Source organism: Rhopalosiphum maidis, chromosome 2, assembly GCF_003676215.2.
Source record: "Rhopalosiphum maidis isolate BTI-1 chromosome 2, ASM367621v3, whole genome shotgun sequence".
Lineage (NCBI taxonomy): Eukaryota > Metazoa > Arthropoda > Insecta > Hemiptera > Aphididae > Rhopalosiphum > Rhopalosiphum maidis.
The window spans coordinates 46,372,212-46,393,172 of NC_040878.1; the positions used below are offsets into that span (position 1 = coordinate 46,372,212).

Sequence of the window (20,961 nt, forward strand, 5' to 3'; positions counted from 1 at the left end):
TTTGATAATAATATATGTATACACGTACATATTATGTTTTTAATATATAGGGTCTTTGTATGGCTGGGATCGCGTGCCAAATACATTGCTTTATAAACGCGTTTTCATGTGTTTTGTGTATATATATATCATCAATAAAAAAGCATAATAAGGAAATTGCTGTTTTTCCAATGAGCCATTGGTTCGTGTATGGTTGTTTTCCAGACGTCTGTATGACTTTTAATGTTCTCCAGTCATGACTCATGACTATGCCATTGGCAGCAAAACGGAATGCCATAAAAATTGAATCACATTTTATTTGTTTACTAATGGTTTCAAAAAATGTTCATATTATTGTATATACATGTATATTATATCTATAGTATAATATAATGTCAATGCCTGGAAAATAGATCATTCTTTCCCGATAAACATTTAACAAATCTCACTGAAAATGCTTAAAATATGTATTTTATAAAATATAAAACTATAATAATAAAATGTTTTTTTCTTAAATTTTAAATTCTATTCATATAAAGCATAAAAAATTACATTTTTTTATTCATTGAATAAAAGTCTGATAAATAATAATTATTAAATTTGAGTGACATCCCTACACAAATTTCCGGGGTAGGATGAACTCAATATATAAATATAAATAAATAATTTATTTTTATATTTAAAAAAAAAATAAGGAGGGAGGACTATAAATGTATCTATTCGTTCTGATACCGATTTTGTTGACGTTACCGATAAAATGCCTCATTCGAATTGCGTACGATAATAGCTTTCGATGGCAACTTTTATAGGTGGTACTTACTGAACGCTCGCATAAATGCGTATGTCAGTGAAAAATAAAAAACATTATTATGCTAAGCATTGCGTTCTACTTTTACTTGGTTTTTACAAATCTACAAATAAATATGTTATATGTCAGTAAAATAAAAACATTTAATAAGTAAAAATGTTTATTTAGATCATAAATCATAATATATGTATGGCAATATGGTACTTGATCAATTCTAATTATCTAAGTATCGACTTAATAAATGTATGCATTAATTGTTTTATGTAATTGGTTACACTTTTGACATATCGAATTTTTATAACTTTTCTACTGTGATCATAATTGTTGTAAGACCATTTTATAAATTAAATTCTTAGCTACCTTTTTATGATAATAAAGTGAAAAAAATTAATTTGTTTTATGCAAACAATCGTCTTTCAAATATTTCACAACATTGGTACTGTTTGATAATAGTTAATATGTATATTGAAGTAATTAAGTAATATTAAACATAAATTAAAGAATCAATTAAAAATAACAAATATTATATACGTTTATATATTTTTTAAATGTTTGTATAAAAGTAAATCAATTTCATTTTTATACAATTAAATATAAAAATTAGAGTTTAAGTATTATCATGTTAGTTAAAAGTTATTATCTGAATGCCACCTTCATCTCCGCTGATAACTTTCCAGATTCAATATAATATGAATTCAATTTAAATATTTAACTATTTTAGAACAGTGAGTGTATAAGTTTTATAGTAGGTTTTTCAAAACAAAACCGATATGAGAATAATTTATTGTACAAATACATTCTAGACGCAATTTATTAAATAAAATATAATTAATTCAGTATTTTTATAGGTTTTTATAGGAATATTATATCATTGCTAATGTGTTTTTATAATATACTTTAAGTCTACACAAGTCCAATACATCTATGCATTTTCACCATATACTACAAGGCTTACATAGATGTATTATTTATGCGATATGTTTTACTTAAAATCTAGTGAAGAATCATTATATATAGTATCGTATATCAAAGAGCATCGAATCAATAATATTGCCTATTCAATGCGCCTTACTGTATGAGAGCAAGTTTAATGGCGCCTAGTTCTGTACATTTACTATAGTTTATTTTGAAACTTATTTACCAAAAGTTGACATTTTATTCCGTCCTCGTTTGTAGTTTAAACGTTTGTAATTATCTTTTACATCTGACTTATTGGAAACAAAGTTTTAAACCAATGTCTGCCACTGTATTAACTTCTCCATAGTGATCTTTTCATCGTTATAATATCTACTAATATACATAATACCTGATGATATTATAAATGTTTATCTGGTCATTCTTTGACAATTTTTCTATTAAAACAGTTAATATTGACGCTGCAGTATATGATACATTGCGTCATATGTATATGTTACAATTGTTACAATATAGAGATATTTCAATTATATCATTATAAAATATAAATAATTTTTATTTTCTATCACTTTTGAAATATAATATATTGCTCAATAAGTATAGTTTGCGTCTTCTTCCCCCGTTGCTCCACTTTTGGTTTCGTCTTGCAAAGCTCCGGTCCGAAATCGTTTACTTACAAATATATGAAAGCTGTGCCGATGTATTGTTAAAAGCCAGCTAAAGCAATAAAACCGTATACATTTTCGGAGACTATTTCTTTTCCTTTTTTTCCATCCTACAGCCCCTCCCTTAAAGCGTTTGTCTCGTCCACCAAAGTTTTCCCCGTATTATACATAAATGGAAGTCTACGGTCGTTCGGATGGCGCCAATGTCTCCCGAATCGTGAGCCGTTTTCCGTTGGGTAAGGTTAGTCCTCTAGTCGAATTCTCATAAAATATCGCATAATACGGCCCATAAACAATTCAGAGTTTCGTAACGCAGACGAATTTGGAACGGTATCAATAATAGCGACGCGCGCGCTGCGTCTAGACGAGCACACGAATAAAATGTCTCAAAATTGTGGCGACGAGTATTTATATAAGAGGTAGCTGCTATATATGTGTGTATAATAATACACATTGAGAACATTTTCGTACAAATTTAATCTATTATGATATATTTCAAAATAATTCTATGCATTCATTTTGTTTCGTTCTTATACGCGTGTTTAAGATTGTACGTATAAAGGATAAGTAACGAATCGAATGTGTGTTCCGACCGCACATTATACGTATAAATGAATACAACGAAATCGAACCTTTTACGCGACTTACTTGCTGTAAGCGCGTGTTAATCGAAAGCAGCCATAGAAAAAATAGTAAAACGGTCGTTTGTCTAGAGCCACCGCCGTGCCGTCTGCTTTTTAGTCTTACATATTGAGCTGATATATAGGTTATGATCATAACCTCCATAACGCCGCTATAATCTTGTTTAAATATATAATAAATTAATAATATATTATTCTATTTAGTGCACCGCCTACTTGTCAGCTTTGGTTGAATTAAATTATTGATATATTAATATTAGCGTCGTTGACATCTATACTTATTCAATAACCAATGCTTATCGAGTACTCAGTAAAATACAAACTCAGACGTACACAAGTGGCGCATAAACTTCTTCCTCTCTCCGGAAATTATCAATTTAACAAAGTCTATGTGACACACAAGTATATTATTATAAGTGTCGCAATTCAGACACGTAAATTCTATATGCTGTAACGTGGGAGCTTGTAAAACTAAATTACATTTATACAGTTATTAATTGCCATATGTGTAACTATATATATATAGAATATTTGTTATTGCAATTGTTGTTACTCATACTTTAGATCATGTATGTTTTACTATATATTGGTGTTGTTGACTGTTGTACACCTACCGATACAAAACGTGACACCCAATCATTTTGGATTTATATTCTTTAACAATAATATTATTAGCGCCTGATGTTAAAAATAAATTTCGTTTAATCACTTACATGAAATTGTCTTAACTTAGTTGTTACAATTTTTAACGATGTTGTTGTAAATTGATGTCATGGTATAATTTTCCAGCACAGATCGTTATTTTGTGTAGTCCACGTATGCAGTTTTAATTAAATATTGTTGGTATTCTAGAATAATATTGTGGAATATTAGAAATCATAATAATCAATAATTTTCCGTGGTTTACTTACCTATAATATATGCATATATAAAACTGTAATTACAATCTATTTAATTATATGCATGTGTAATTATTTTTTTTTTAAAGTAATTTATTATAGCGTTGTATAACCTTAATAGAAAATATGCACCTAATAAACTATAAACATTAGTGTTGAATATATAATACATTGTATATTAATCAAGAGTATGTTATGATAAAACGATTGAATTTGTTAAAATATTGTACGTATAATATACAATCGTGCTACTATGAGTCAGAAATATTAATTTGCTTTGCTTTAACCACGAGTTCGTTCATACATGAAATTTCGTTATGTTTCAATAATCACACATGGTGCCTTATTACAAACGAGTACATAATATTATACGAGACTGCAGGCACAATAATCGATGAAACTACTCACTAGAGTGAACACTGGTATTTGATAATATTGCCGCGCGTACGAGATTTGTATAATAGTCCAATTTCATTTGATGCGTGTCCAGACGATAGAAATAAAAGCAGATGCTGTGTCCGGATCATTAGATCGTGGACACGAAACGGTATTATTGACATGGGGCTTGAGCACAAAAAAAATATTAACAATAATGGTAAGAAGTATTTCTGCTTTTTATTATTATCAATACAGTAAATAGGTATAACAGTAGGATTTTTTAATTTGAACATAAATAATGTGCGGGGGTGCAAAATACCTTTTATATTATATTATTGACAACAGAGAGATGTTTGGATTATTTTTAAAGTGTCATATAAATATCTCCATGGGTAATTTTTTAAAGAGAAAATGATGATATGTTATTGTGGAATAATGTACCTTTTTTATGTGATATAATAACATTTGTACTCTATATAGTATATGTATATATATTTATTTTAGTATATATTGTTATCGTTATTGTCGTCATTGACTTCTATTTAAGTAATTTAAACATACGATCGTATATTCCGGACGAAAGACCAAATAGGATTATTTATTTTCAATTGCATCACCACTGTGTTGAGTACTTAATTTAAATTTACTATATGCCGAATTCCTGGAATCATTATAATAGATTGATAAATATTATTACATAAGTTATTATTTGCAAATAGTTTCGTCGCTGGTATAAGTATATAGGTTTACCGCATGTCATTAGGGATGAATGTGGTGGTCAAGCTGTGAAGGAAGTTTTTTTACGAAACCCACAAACTATGGTCGAGGTCTTGGGTCGCATATTTGTTCATTTTTTTTCTTCTTCTATTGAATCATATAAATCGTGTGTGGTGGGATGTCAAAATGCGCAGGACGTTTGGGGAAATTCTTAAAAAAGAGATATCAGTTCAGTTTCCGATTAACAACAGTTACGAATGTTTCTTTCTATGATTCGTATTATTTATCGTGATTCTTCGACGTAAATTATAAGTTTAATGTGTAATATTATAGTGTTAACGATTGATATGCACATAAATTTAAAACACATGGATGGCGATAAAATAGGTGATTTTATTTATTTTATTAGTTATAAAACATTAAAAACAACAATTATTATATTTTTTTTGCGTATGGTCAGTCATATTTGTTTAAATATATCTGTAACATATTATTCATTATTGTAGGAGTTAACAGTTTAAAATATTTAACATTTGTCACATAATTATCGATAATTTGTGTAACCATGTATTTGTGCTAGCTATTTGTTTTCAACGGTTTTAAATAATTACCAATTTAGAACATCTGTTTAATTACTATTTATCAACTGTAAACAGTAAACTGTTATAATTGGTTAATATATTAGTATATGATAGAAGGCACAGTATCAGATAAAAAATCCTAGACGGTCACCCATCCTAGTAAGTACTAAGTAGTAATAACTACTTATATAACGTTTATCGAGGATTATCTCGTCATTACTGGTCTAAACAAGTTAATCGTTAGCCGCCAAGCCTGGCCGTCGGCGGACGATTGTAATCGAATTCCGTATTTAATTTTTACACGTTTTCTTTAGTGCTGTTTCGTGTTTTTATTTTTTCCATATACTTATAATAAATTGATTAAAACACATATAAAACGATTTTAATTTTATCGTATGAGTAATGACAACAGTTATTAATTATGTTTAGTAAAACTTGATGCGACTAATCGTTGTTTACTGCGCGCGCTCGTGCCTCTATATCTATGAAACAAAACGATTTGTTATCATATTATTTTCTATAGTATAGATTATACTCGTTTAAGTATACACTGGGCGGGGACATTATCCAGTTAAAAAATTAAGTTAATTTTAATTGAGTTTCCTAATGGCTAACGAGTTACTTTTGTTTTAAATTATACCTAGTTATTTTTTGGTGTATAAAATATATATTTATTTAAAACTACTAACCTATACTATTTTCTATGTCTATAAAAAATACTAAACTTAATGAATACTGTATTGTATAACGTTAACATCATAAATTTTTTTTTTTTTTAATCGAACTAGCTACGATATTTGTAAAATATATTATGGGTAACTTATTATATTCCGATACAATTTGACACGCCGCTCATTGCAGTCGAGAGTAAACAGTCTCGGGGATGTGTATTGTTATACCATACAAATTTGATTATACAATTTATGTTATGTAAGATATTTGAATAATAATAATAATTTACCGGTGATTCGCACATTCCTGAAGGGTTGATTTATGTGTGTATGTATAATAATATAATATCATAACCACCAGTGCGGTTGTGTGCGGGTAGTAAAAACGAGGCATGGCCCGGCGGTGCGTATCCGGTTCGGGTATGGTCGTCGGCGGTCGTGAGCCGGTTGGCCCGACGGCTGGCGGCGTCGACGGCGGTGGCGGCGGCGGCACCGTCCCTCCTGTACACACGACTACACACACACGCACGCACGTCAGTCGAAGGTTCGTTGCTCGGTCGGCCGTTCGTCGTCTCTCTCTGTCCGCGTAATCTTATCTGGTTCAGGTGTCGTGTATGATATTATTATTATATTTATTTACTTATTCATTTATTAAAAATTTTTTATCACACACACCCACGTGCGTCGGTAACACATTCTATGTGTGGTATAATAATCATATTAAAAATATGATGTACATCGTAATCGGGTCTATTTGGGTTCTGTCGTTATCACCTCACGCCCGAGTGAAAACCCCGATTCGGTAAGTTCGTGGTGCGAGCGAAACGAGCTATTCTTGAAAACGTATATTTTTGCGGAAGACGTGTGTCGGTGGTCTCCGCTTGTGATTTAGTGTTTTTTTAATGAATTGTAAAACGCAAAAATTTTCTTTTAATTGCTTTTTTTAAACCATTTTTCAACTTACTTTTTGTAATTATCTATAGTCAGTGAATTATATTGCTCTTACGTTTAATTTTGTGAAATCATATCGTTCTTTGTGAGTAGTGCGTATTTTTACTCTGTGTCAGTTTTACTTCAACGGCATTTCAATATTATACACTGTCGTATTACTGTCGTCTTATACTATATAATATTAAAACATAGTGTTACCATTCTCAAAAATACAGTCAGTGGCGTATGTACAGTGATGTAGTGCGTAAGATTTGCGTGTTTGTCGTTACGATGTAATTGCGTCTGATACGATGTTAGAACACGTTCTTTCTATCACAGGACTAGATTCCTGAACGTCGAAAAAGACGCTGAGAAACCTAAGTCTGAACCGAGACGACAAGATTTCGAAAATCGACGATGGTAGAGCGAATCGAAAACGAAACGGATTGTAATATGCCACAAGGCTCCTGTTGGTCTACGGTGTATTCTGGCTTTTATTTATTTCTCGCCAGGCATTCAGGTAATCACATAATATACATTATTTTGATAAACACGCCGGCGTTAATTTAATTAATTATGAAAAGAGTGGGAGATCATGGTGTATGTACTGTTGTGTGCATGTGACCCGATGTGTGCATTTTAATTTTCTGTTCGACGTATATGTACGTACCGATATTGCTTATTCATATATGCATTTTTTATTTAAATTATTATTATTATTCGCAGAGATATTTCGTTGTGTGGGCTTTATTTCCATTCACTGTTATAAAAACCATTTTAAGTACCTTAATCGACGTTAGTAATTGAAAACGCATGATAATCGATAACATATTTATTTTTATAAACTGCAATTTTATCAATATTTCTCGTCTCGATAAAATGTAAAGTATTTTTACCGAAATCGTTTATTGCGTTAGATTTGGATAATATTTCGTTCATTGAAATATTTAATATGAAGCAATATCAGCGAAATACCAGCCGCTTGCGGTTGGTTAATACCTACATAATATATATATATATATATATACGAATATAGTGTATACACCTATATAAATTATACATATATTGCACACGTATAATAAAGTAATGGGGTGATGCTGTGCCAAGGGGAAAAACAATGATGTCAACCGAAAATAATAAACGAACCGCCGAAATCGAATAACGACTTTAATGTGAACGGGGCTAATTTGACCGGAAATTTTTTTACTAGAAGGGTTGTTTTTCATTTTTGAAGGGCCTAAAACAATAGTCATTTGTATAAAAATATTCTGGTGTTTTAAAATTCTTATTGGCACACACGTATGTGATTCACTGACTGGTTTCCGCATTGCTAGACATTTTATTATTCCCGCGGAGAAAGTATTTTTGCGTCCCCGTAATTAGATCTATTGATATCTAGCTTAATTATGAACATATAGTCGGTACACTCGAAATGTATGGACCACATCTGTTTAACTGAGTAGTGTTATAAGACTATATAATATATGTGTAACTTGACGTACATTTTCATATGTCAAGGTTATTACGAAATTGTTCAAGATAATAGTAAGTTATTACATGTTGATTGCTAATATGTTTAAGAAAAATCCTTTACATTTTATGAGTCATGTTATTCATAATATTATGTCGTAAACTCTTATATGTCCTGTGTAAATTAACTTAACGTAAAGTATAAGACTCAAAGTATGTATAATAACTATTACATAATAAGAAATTCCTGGAATTTTGTATATTTTTTTTAGTTTTAGAAAGTTTACAATTAAATACATATATTATTACTGCTGAACATCGTAATTAATTTTATAAAAACTAAGCGTGTAAACGCTTGGTTTAATCTTTTCAAAATGTTCAATAAACGCTGTAATGATATTGTGAATCCATTGTAATAAACAACAGTATAAATGGAAATTATATTTTTATCGAATGAAATGGTTCGATACGAAAGGAACGATAATAAACAATTGGCAATATTATTTGCGATACATACGTATGAGTTATAAAGAATAATGAGAGTTGCGAATAGAATTTTATCGTTATTATTTTAAAACTAATTTTTATATCGTAATTCGTGAATAATTTTATTTTTTATTTTATGGCATTATATGTTAAATATTATGGATAATAATATAATAAGTTTTATTAGTATACCAAAAATAGTGAAATATGTCCGGTATCTACAGTCATGTATGATTCATCAAGACAAGATTCATACTATAGTTTCTATTGTACTTAGATTTTATGTGAAGTATCCGGTACACAAAATGTTTTGACAATGAGAGCTTTAATCAACAGCTGAGCACGTAGTCTCGCGATTTCCGATTACGGACTCTCGATTTAGAATGTATTTTCGACAATAGGTTTTGTGCTGTTTAAACTGTTCCTCTTGTTTTTATAAATATTAATTTAAAAATGTTTGAACAAGTGTATGAATTTACAATCGAATCGGGTGTGCATATATATTATATAGCCGCATAGGCGTGCGCAGACCTGAATTTCAGGGGGTGTTTACAATTTTTTCGGGCCCTCGCTTAACAAGACATGTACATATTTTAATAAATTATAATGCGTGAATAAACATTAATTACATTATATCACATAATAATTAGTAGTACTACTACTATTACTAGTACCAAGTTATATAATATTTCATTAGATAGTTGGATCTAAAAATCTATTTTCAAGATAATTGCAATATATTTTATTTATTATTTTTACTTTTGTAGTTAATAAAATCTAGCTGCTATAATCATAATAAGTTTTACCACGCAAATTTAAAATATTTTAAGTTGTATTGTTTTTTTTTATCCCAAAACATAATTTTTTTCAACATATTTTAGAAAAAATATAATTTTTATTCTAGCAACACTAGTTAAAATACGGACCCATATATATGCTATAGGACTTAAATTTTAGGGCCCCAATTAAATGTCGGGGGGTGCCCAGGCACACCCGGAACCCCCCGTGCGCACGCCTATGTATAGCCGTTTATAAGATGTGTGAGTGGAGTAACGACTGGAGAAAATAAATAATGGTGCAATGAATTATTTTATTGCATTTTTGTGTTTTAATGACTTATTGATTGGTAAAGTTTACTACGAAGAGAGAGCGATATTTTCAAAAAGAAAAAATGGCAACGTTAAACAGTTTTACAATGGACACGGCGATTATATAGGAAATTCTGTTAAAGGAAGACTTCTCGGTGGAACGGGTTCAAGGTCAACGGACCTCCAACGCAGTCAATCAATGGTATAACCGAGAGAGTTATTAGTTCTCATTTATGACATGTTTCTACTGTGTGTATATTATAAGTACATAAGTACGTGATGTGCGCTAAACAAATGTAAACGCTAGTATTTCCAAATTAAATAATTGCACGATTTTTAAACGTTTGAAAAAGACTATTGACCTCGACTATTTTTTTGTAAATTAAATGGTCCTTTTTGTTTCATCATTGTCGCCAGATTGTGTGAATATATAATACGACTTCTGCGTTTGTTCTGTCTCTCTCGCCGTTTCTATGTTTTAAACCAAACTATGAGAGATAACCGGCACGGGTCGCGGGACAAGAACTGCCACTGCCGTTGCTACGCCACTGGCAGGTCCATCGGCGGTAGCGTCACGGATGGTGAACCAAAAATAAATAAATATAAAAAAATATATGTATATACATAAAAAGAATTCGTAAATACATCTGTATTATTATTAAAAAAAATATAAAAAGTACAACTGCGACAAAACACCAGGCAAAAGATGAACTCGGCGCACCATTACTATATTACTGAAATTGTCAACCGGACCGTGTCGTCACGACTGTCTTGGTTGTGGGACGAACACTATGCGACTATATATATATATATACATATTAAAGTGGTGTGCAGACTCTGGGGGATAGGTCCGCAATAACCCGCCAAATAATCATTTGCAGTGTTTTTATCCGAGTAGTCGCGGTATTGTGTATTCTTTTTATATTTTATCTATACCTATTATTATTATTATATTGTAGTGTGATGTCGTAGTGCTTGGGTGATAGCTGCCGTGGCGGTGGTGGGGGTTCGTTGCACCTTTGGCCAGGGTCAATTAACCTTCCTTTCCTCAGGTATTTAATTTCCCACGCAAGACAGCTGTCGTCCGTCACCATTTTTCATCTTCGATATTGTGTGTGCGTCCGTGTGCGCGTGTATACAACTGTATTTATATGTGTGTATGTGTGTGCCTGTGCATATACCTATGTACATGTGCGTATTATAACCATGTTATTTTTCTATATAACGAATCCGTACAAAACAACCAGCAAACAGCCGCTGTGGGGGTAAAAAGAAACAAAAGGAAGTAGACTTCGGTTTTTTTTTTACTACTACCTATCCCCGACGTATGCCGTTCAATGTCTCCTATAGATTCTTCAGCCCGGAGATTCTTCTCCCGACCTCTATCGTTGATGAATCATTTCAAAATCGCGAGTACATTCGGTGTTTTGTCGTTTTAGACTGCGCGTGAAGAAGATCGATGGATTTTAAAATTGAATATTAGAAATAATAACATTGTGTAGCGAACTGCAGCGATAGACACGGAACACGCCGATATCGAACTTTGGTGAGAGGAGAGAGTAATCGAATTCTATATTATAATAAGTATGATATATATATCCTAATAATAATGTATTTAGTATACCGTACGAAGACTTAATGTAAGCGTTGGCACACGATCGGTGGTGGTGCGCGGCGTCGGTCGTAGACTTGTTATGACCCGATTGTAATCACGTGCCCGTCTGTCTGCCGCTGGTACGCGTATTATAGTGTTGGACACATGATATTATACACTACACACAGTACACACACACACACACACACACGCGCGCGTGCATATGGTATTTTACACTCTCAGCACACTGCCGAACGCGATAATATAATATATCGGGAGGGCAAACCGGAACGCGCGCAAATTTCATGCCGGATTCCATGCCGCGCTCATAACCCATATTACAATAAACTACGACGACGCGTGTTGACGTCGTTGTCGTGTTACCGACCCAGAAAACTCGTGGAAATCACGCTAGTGTGCGTCCGGTCAATATCTCCGAGTTTTCACGTTTGTTCTCCGCACCGATGCAGATAGAAAGAAAACAATAATATAATATAATAATAAACGAAAAGTAAATCGCCCCCCCCCTTTACATTTTCGTATGGCTGGCCCTCCGGGAGACGAGAAAAATGCGTATCGATGACGTTTTCGGCGGCGGCGGCGGTGTATATTATAATTTATAATTTAATATCAGTACTTACAAACTGTGATAATCATTTACGAGCGTGACGTTTCCGATAAAAACATGATGTTTAATAATATTATATTATACATGCTTTCACTGACAATGAGCATAAAAAGGAAGTGTGGTGTAATCCAAAGCAACGGTGACGGCGGGCACCTCAATTATCTTCACTCGGTTAATTCGACGTACCTTTTAAAAACATCGCCGGCGGCCGCCGCGCACCATAATATTATTATATTATATTATATTAATATCTTCGCGCGCGCGCTCGTATTTTATATAGATACCTGTAGTCTATACCCATCATCGGCCCCCGATTTCGATGGCCCGAAAGTTCACGTTTGTTATATATGCGTATGTCGTGCTACTATAAGATGTTATTATTTAATATTATATTATTATCTAATATCAACAAATTAAAACTAATATTTCATCATAGTACGCGAGTGGCGTTTAATGAATTAATGTGTTTGTGTTTTTGCTCACAGGTCGGAGACGCACAGCGGAATCCGAAGAGGCAGTGAGGCGGCAAGGCGGCGGCAGCGGCGGGTCGTCACAAAGCCTGCACCGCGCCGCCACGTTCACCATGTTCAATTTCCTCCTGCTAGTCTCTGTATGCCTTTCGTCAACCACACGTGAGTACACTTTCTTAAATACAATTCATCGCCTGTATACAAAATATATATGTACATGATAGTTATGTAGCATCGTAATATTATTATATCAACGTCCCGATCGTATCGAACTCGAATATAGTTTTATATTTTGTTCGCGTAGACATCATTACATCGCGTTCCGCGTTGTTTTGTCGCGCACTTTTTTCGTTATATTTGTCATTATAGTAATGTCAAAATAATATCGTCGTTCGTCGTATACGTCGTGTGCGTCTTCTTGTTACAATACGTACAGTCGTGACGAAAGACCGCGCGAATCGCGACGGTGGCTAAAGCGATAGGTCACGCGACGTGTAGTTGCGGTAGTGCGAGCAGACCACATCGGCGGCGGCGCTGCAGGAGAGAGAAGAAATTGGAAACGGCGTCGCGGCGACAATGTGGGCTAAAGTTGGCGGCCGCGTGGGCTAGACGCGGCGGCGTTCACGGCGGCCGTACAGAGGGTTAGGCACTAGACGTCGTGGTATGTTGACACGCTGCCAGAGTGCCGGCGTCTGGGCATGTTTCCGGTCGGCAGCGGCGGAATGGAGCCCGCGCGACTGCCGCCGGTGCTGCTGCTGTTGCTACCGTCGAGATTGTATAAGAGACCCTGAAGACTATAGCAATCTCAATCTTGAGTCAATATCAAAGCCCTCTTTTTTTATATCTCTATAGTCTGTATACATTACATCAGGTGTATCAATTAGGGCAATATCGTTTGAACCACACTCTGATTTGTTTAGGCTAAATACGCGATGTAAACTTACATACTGTTGTGGACTTTGTTAGGTACAATTTCTAATACATTCGTTATAAATAACCAACACAAAAAAAATGTTTAATAATATATAGTGGTTTAATCGTGTTAGGGCGATTCCGTCCTATCAAAAAATGTTAGGACTTTATTTAGCACACCAGTACACCACCTAACTTAAAGACCCAAATTACGCCTACTCAGTAGTAGTCTACCGATAACGTATATATATATGTATATAATATAAACACACGGATTTCATTTTTTTTTTTCAATCAAAATGTGACGTCAATAATATTATTGAGAATAAGTTTTTTTCGTTTTGTTTTAACGATAACGACGACCGCAGCACCCCTCGACATCGGCGCACGCTGGCGAGGTACCCGGTACCCATATATATTAATCGAAATCGGATTATTAATTGCCCATCTCGGAGGTGACACACGGTCGTCCTATTATATATTACGTATAGTGTATACGATATAACACGTATTATATGTATATATCGTCGTTGGTTGTGTAGGTGGTCTCGACGGCGGCGGCGGCGGCGGCGCTAATAAAGATTCGTCGGGTATGCGCCGTGTGTGCGTGCTTCTAGTCGTATACACACACGCACACACTCGCATTATAACAATATAATAAGATTATCTAAACGCGCGCGTATGGCGTCATTAGCGGTCTGGACGAGATACCGATCTGTGCAGGCCGGCCCGGGCTACAAAATCCTCCAGCAGTTATCGTCGTATATTATAATAATATATATAATATATACATAATATTGTATATTATAATATATCGTATCGTATATATCCAATAATACATTATAGGCATATACTTATATATATATATACGTATATGTAGTATTCGTCGGGACGGTTATTTTATTTTATTTCCAATAGCTCTCTCTATATATCTTTCTCTTCACTCGAAGAAATCCCTGACGCCGTTCGGAGCATTAAATTATCTCTCGGCATTTCCCGCCCCCCTATTCCCACCCAGTAAACTTGGTCACAAAGTCGACGAGATCGAACGCACGGACAAATCGATAAATCGATCGAACGCCGCGCATTTTGATTGATATGCTCCTGTGTGTGTGGTAAACACGTAGGTACCTATACTATAATAATTTATACACTTATATACGTATAATAGGTATACCGAACTGTCTTCAAATAGGGTGGGTCGCGGTCGCGCGTTCGTGTTGCTGCAGTGCATACGTAACCCTATTTTCGTTTTCGTTTTTGTTTTATCATAAGCCTATATAGCGATATCGCGGTTAGGTCCGGTATAATGTGTAACGTATATTATATGTATTACATATCAAACATAATATCATTAATATCATATAATATTAAAATAATACGACGGGGGTAAGTCGCATTTCCTATATTATTATATTTGGTTGCTGGCGGTATCGGCCGTTTTGCTGCATCGTGTAATATTATCACTGTAACGCGTCGCCCGTTGCACAACACGAGTACCTTTAATAATGCAATAATATTGTATATAATAATATTATTACGTGTGTACATTGCTGCGGAGACCAGTTTCGCCAACGCGTATCCGCGATGGCGTTCGTCCTACGCGCGCCTACTCGACTCCCTAGTCGCTGCAACACAAGTATTATAATGGTTATTATAGTTTATAATATTTTATACCTACTCTAAAATATACAGCGACCAAGACTTAGGCGCCACCGGGCAATAGAATACGGGAACGCACGTGTGTGGTGCGTGCAGTGTTAGCTGTATGTATATATATATATAATTTATATACGTTTTCATGTATATAATAGATCGGTAAACATGGTTTGAGGACGTTTTCGAATTACGAGCCCCAAAATAGACGAAACAGTGTGAATAAAAAAAGCCATAGTTGTCATTATATACGGGTAGGTAGGTGGTAGTTTAGGTAGGTTGACTTAAAAAAAATACGTGAAAAATTTTAGTATATGTGACAAGTATTTAACCGAATTACCTCTCTTTAGTATATTGTAGTAAGTATTACTTTACGAATTAACCTGACCTTTGAGCATGTCGAATCGGATTAGAGACCTCTACCTATATACATTTCGCTTTTATTTGATCGATTTTCGTAGAAAAAAAATCTTCAGATGCAAAACCGCAGTAGGTAAGAGGTATATTATATTATATTGGTTTTTAATGAAAGCCCTCTAATGTCAATTGAAAAATAACATAAAGAGATATACTTAAAACGATTTATGGGCGTAACAATAAATTTGAAATGTCTTTTGTATGCATTATCTTTTCTGTTGTTATAAACATTGTATTCGTTGGCAATTTTTTAAACCTTATAACAATAGATCCTAAACATTAAGTAAAAGTGCTGGAATTTGGAAAAAACGATTGACTACCTGTTTTTGAAAGTCTCCAAAAAACCGTTTAATACAAATAATGTAATTTTGACGGAAGTATTTTTTATAATCCAGTATAACAATATATGAGTGTACAATAAGACGTATGTATGCGTGTTTGATTCTCGGTATAATAAAATACTTTTTCCTGTGGGTTGAGTGATGTAATACGCATAAATATAGCTTTTAGTTTCTTGGCAATACTCTTTTTTTAGAAAATTCGTGATTAATAAAAATAATATTTTAGTTTAGGAACGAAGAGTTCATGTATAATATGTATATGTGAACTATAAAATAATAATAAACTATAATATTACTATATGTAATCAATAAAACAATAGACCGAATTCGCGAAGTATTTTTATTTATTTACCGTACGGTATTATTGATGTTTGTACCTATATATTATTATTATTATAATAATAATTACATTTTAACACGCCCACGAAATGTTATCACAGCAAATTCGTGCATGGAAAATAAATCAGATTTAAATCTTCCGTTATGTGCTTGAGTGGAACTTTTAATCCTTTCAACGACGTATGTCACGTAAATAGGTTTGTCGGGTCGCCGTTAATAAACGGACCAATAGGTTTACGCGGCCGCATACACAGAACACACACACACGCGCGCACATAATATTATTATTACATTGTACGCATATCGCAAATCGGATTAAATAATGGATTTCGAAATATTTCGAGTGTCATTGTCAACACAGCTGCAGCAGCCGCCTGGAGCCGAAAGGATTTCGAAAAAAAAAAATCGTCCGTAAAATCTGTCGGCCCGTTGCAAAAACACGTTTTGACATATTTTCGCGGGGACACCGGTGGTCAGCGGCACCGGTAAGTAACATACCGAGTCCAGCGACTGTGGTTTGTACATAGGTATTAGTGAGGCGGCCCGCCCGCGCGCATATTCTCACGATCCGCGGGGGTTGTGGCGGCGGCGGCGACGACAGTATAAACGGGCTTTATTAAATCGTCATTATTATATAAAACTCCGCCGCCGTCACCGATGCTGCTGTAGCTGTCACTCTAGTCGAAGAAATTAATAAAATAATAATAATAACAACAACAACATCAACATCAACAGACGGAGACGACGCGACCTCCTCCGCGGCGGTGTTGGTCGTCGTTCTGTTTTTGTTATATGGGTGTTGCTTCTATATATATATTATATTTTATAGGTACCTCTATCTACCTATGTGACAGGTATATACCACGATGCCGCCGAATCCCATCGCGCGAGTCGTCCTTGTGGCGCTATAATATAACAACATCATCATTAACCACCAAAGCTAGTTGTAACCTGTCAAACGCCACCGTCGCCGCCGCAGCGTTCCCACCGACCGGCTGACACACGCGGGGCTTTTCGGGATGATTGTGTGGCGGTCGGCCGGACTACGCCTATGACGAAGATGATAGGACGACGGGTCGAGGGGTCCGCGAGACCTCACACGGAATTATAACCCGTTTATGACCCCCAAACACCATGCACGCCATCGTCACCGCGCCACTACCGCCGATACCACATTATTATACCACGGTCAACGCGCGCGCGCCCAAGTATCGATTATTATTATATATCCGACGATTATATTATGTATTATTATTACTATTAATATTACATTACGTATATTGTATAATAATTAGGAATGCGGCTGTATACGTCTCGTGTAATAATATTAATAATGTCTACGTGTACCTTTGTATTATATACATGAGGTACCTACAGCACTGTGTATGTGAGACGACGCGTAAACCGTTAGTGGTCGGAGGAAAAATAGGTTTAATAAGAATAAAATACATAATACGGGATAATCGGTTTTTTCATACGACACGACGACTGCGGCAACGTGTATTTATATGTATTATATACAAACTATAAAGTGCGTATACACTGACAAATCGATTACGACGGCGTACAGACCGTGTCAGTTCTCATCGGCTTATATATTATTATTATTATTATTATTATTATTATTATATTCGGTCCGTGAAAGACAAGGACCGAAAAATGGCAAACCACAATCGAAAACGCAACGTTACGGAAAAACTCGATTGACGACGATGAGGCTACCGCGGTCCGGTCGGTGTTTTACCAGCGGCGGCGGTGTTTTGCACACCGCCCAAACAACCGAATCGTGAAAACAATCCGTCGTCGACGTCGTTAAGAGATCGGCATAGATATAGTGTTGTAGGTACCTACCTCCTGGTGAAGTCGTCGGTTCGGTTTTATTATATTATATTATTATTATTATTGTTGTGCGTCGGTCCGGTCGCCGCCGTCACAAAAGGAAGAACGCAAGACGCGACCGTTCAATCAAACAAAAACGAATAATAATAATAATAAAAACCCCGTGCGAACGCCCCGGCGCTCAAGTGGCAACCGCCGACATAATAAGGAACGTCGTATTTTTATTTTTATTGTCCGCCGCAATAATGTGCGACGGCGGCGGTGGGCGGCATGCCCGCGCGCGTCGCGCAGGTACACGTTTTCTCTCCGTGGCCTTATCCGAAATACGCGCGTAATAATGTTATTATTTAATTATTATCGTGGAAACTGTATAACACAATATTGTAATAGTAATAGTATGCGGTCGAGCCGAGGAGGAGAAGGATTTCGAGGTCGTCGTTTGTGTGTAGGTTCGCGCCGTAATGTCCGATAAAAATAAATAACAATAATAATAATAATAATAAATAAATAAAAACGATTCCGAGTCCGCAAGATACGACTTGTTTCATATTTTTATTTTATTTTATAATTTACAACGACATAGTGATGTATAAATAAATATATCAATGCACATTTTATAATAATAATATCGCCAAAGTTTAAACTGTATAATCGGTATTCGGTATGTATCATTATATACTTTTCGTCGCCCGTAAATAAGTTTCTCCGATTTTTTTGAAGTTATTAATGCGTGTCGAAATAATATTGTTTGTACGATGGGCGCGTTGAACTTGCAGTGCAGTAAAACGGCTGATCACATGACCGATGATTTTTTATTCCCTTTACAGTGGATTCCACTGAGTGAAGGGAAATAACAATTGTGATGGCCAACTCATTTCTCGCGAATATCGCCGAGCTAGGTTCATACGAGTATTATGCGACGATGTTTCCTAGGGACGACATGTATCAGACAGTGTACCGCCATAATTACCTGCTATTTAATATTATATTATTATACTTCCGTTTAATAACACTAAGGAAACATTTATAAAACAACATTTTTATTCTATTCAAAGCGTTGGTTGCCACATGTGTCTAGAAGAATAATAATATTTTAAGTACAGCTGCTATTTACCGTCTTTTTTGTTTTCGTTCTTTTAGGAATTATTAATACATCACCTATACCTATTTACTGCAAAAATAACTAAGGTTTAACGTGTTTGTATCAAAATTATATATAATTAATTTTTGAACGCTTGAATGTCTCGCCAAAAAATTCGATTATTCTTAACAAAAAAAAACGTTATAACTAAAGTATTATTATTATTTTTCATGTTTTACACTATTCTGTTCGTGTTGTTTATTATTCATGTGCGCTAATCGCGTATAAAAAAAAAAAACACCGACACGAGGTGTAAAATACAACAATACGCACCTTATAATAATAATAATAATAATAATAATAATCGTCGTTGTCGATATAGCTTTCTGTGACGTGCGTATGGGCAGCCGACAGCGTACGACATAGTAGTAGCTGCTGTAGGTATAATACGACAAACAATCGATGAAGACCCATATTGAAATTTATTTGGAATATAATACGTGACTCATAAGCGAGTTCCCTGAACAAAATATAATATATCTATTACATACGTAACAGCAGCACCAGCAACAGCGATTATGTTGTTATGGACTATAGGTACGAAAAGAATATTACGCGTTGCGAACGACCGCTCAGTTTCAACTTTTTTTTCGATTAGAAAAGCACTGCACTACAAGACCAGTTTTGGCATATGCGTTATTATAATTCGGACGGAGGAAAAGAGGATAGTGTAGTAGCGAGTTAAGTGTTTACAGATTAGTTAAAAAATAATTTGCACAAGAGCCTGTTAAATTTTTTTCTCTCTCTTAAAGTTTTCTTAAAAACAATAGAAGCGATTTGAGGGTTGCGACTCTATCAGTATTGGTTAAGACCTCTGTCTCCTTGCAACGTGGGTTGCCTCATTTTGACTTTTTCCACCGTTTAATTATTAATCTTTCTGAAGAACACTTGACATAGCGAATCGACATAGCAGGAAAATATACGATAATCTAGTCGGGAAATGGACTAGTCAGATAAGAATACGCGTCGAGTGGTAAAGTTTGAGTATCACCGAATAAATGGATTTTACTATGAAATCGTTTGTGTTGGCTGGATGAGGGGTCTAAGTGTTAATAATAATAGTAATGTAATAATATTAAAACGTATAAGACGTCGACGTCATATGCGCCGTCGTTTCCGGTATCGTCGCGCGGTCGTCGTCGTCGGAGGCGGCAACTGAGCGCACAGGAAGCGGCACGTTTGGCGGCCGCCGCGGCCCCACGTATGCCAACCTAACATCAGGCGTGACCGAGTGCTTTACTATGTACATATAATGTACACACGTGTAAATGATATATAATAATACGGCGGCCTTCTCCCATTTAAATATGTGTGTGTCTGTACACGCAGACGTGTTGATTGGTCGCCGCGTGGACGTGTCATCGTCTCCCCCGGGACCGCTGCAGGTTCGCGGATG

General features: G+C 34.9%; 1 protein-coding gene across 2 annotated transcripts in view; it reads left to right on the forward strand.

The window, feature by feature from the left end:
• The window catches only part of LOC113551904 (pro-neuregulin-3, membrane-bound isoform-like), a 60,344-nt gene that overhangs the window by 15,819 nt on the left and 23,564 nt on the right, over window positions 1-20,961 (forward strand). The window contains exons 1-2 of one of the 2 annotated variants that reach the window (XM_026954474.1): window positions 6,775-7,704; window positions 12,936-13,082. In XM_026954474.1, coding sequence (XP_026810275.1) covers window positions 7,602-7,704; window positions 12,936-13,082 — 250 coding nt within the window. In that variant the 5' untranslated portion in view covers window positions 6,775-7,601. Of the gene's footprint in view, window positions 1-6,774; window positions 7,705-12,935; window positions 13,083-20,961 lie in introns of those variants that run through there. The other variant, XM_026954473.1, reaches the window with a different exon arrangement.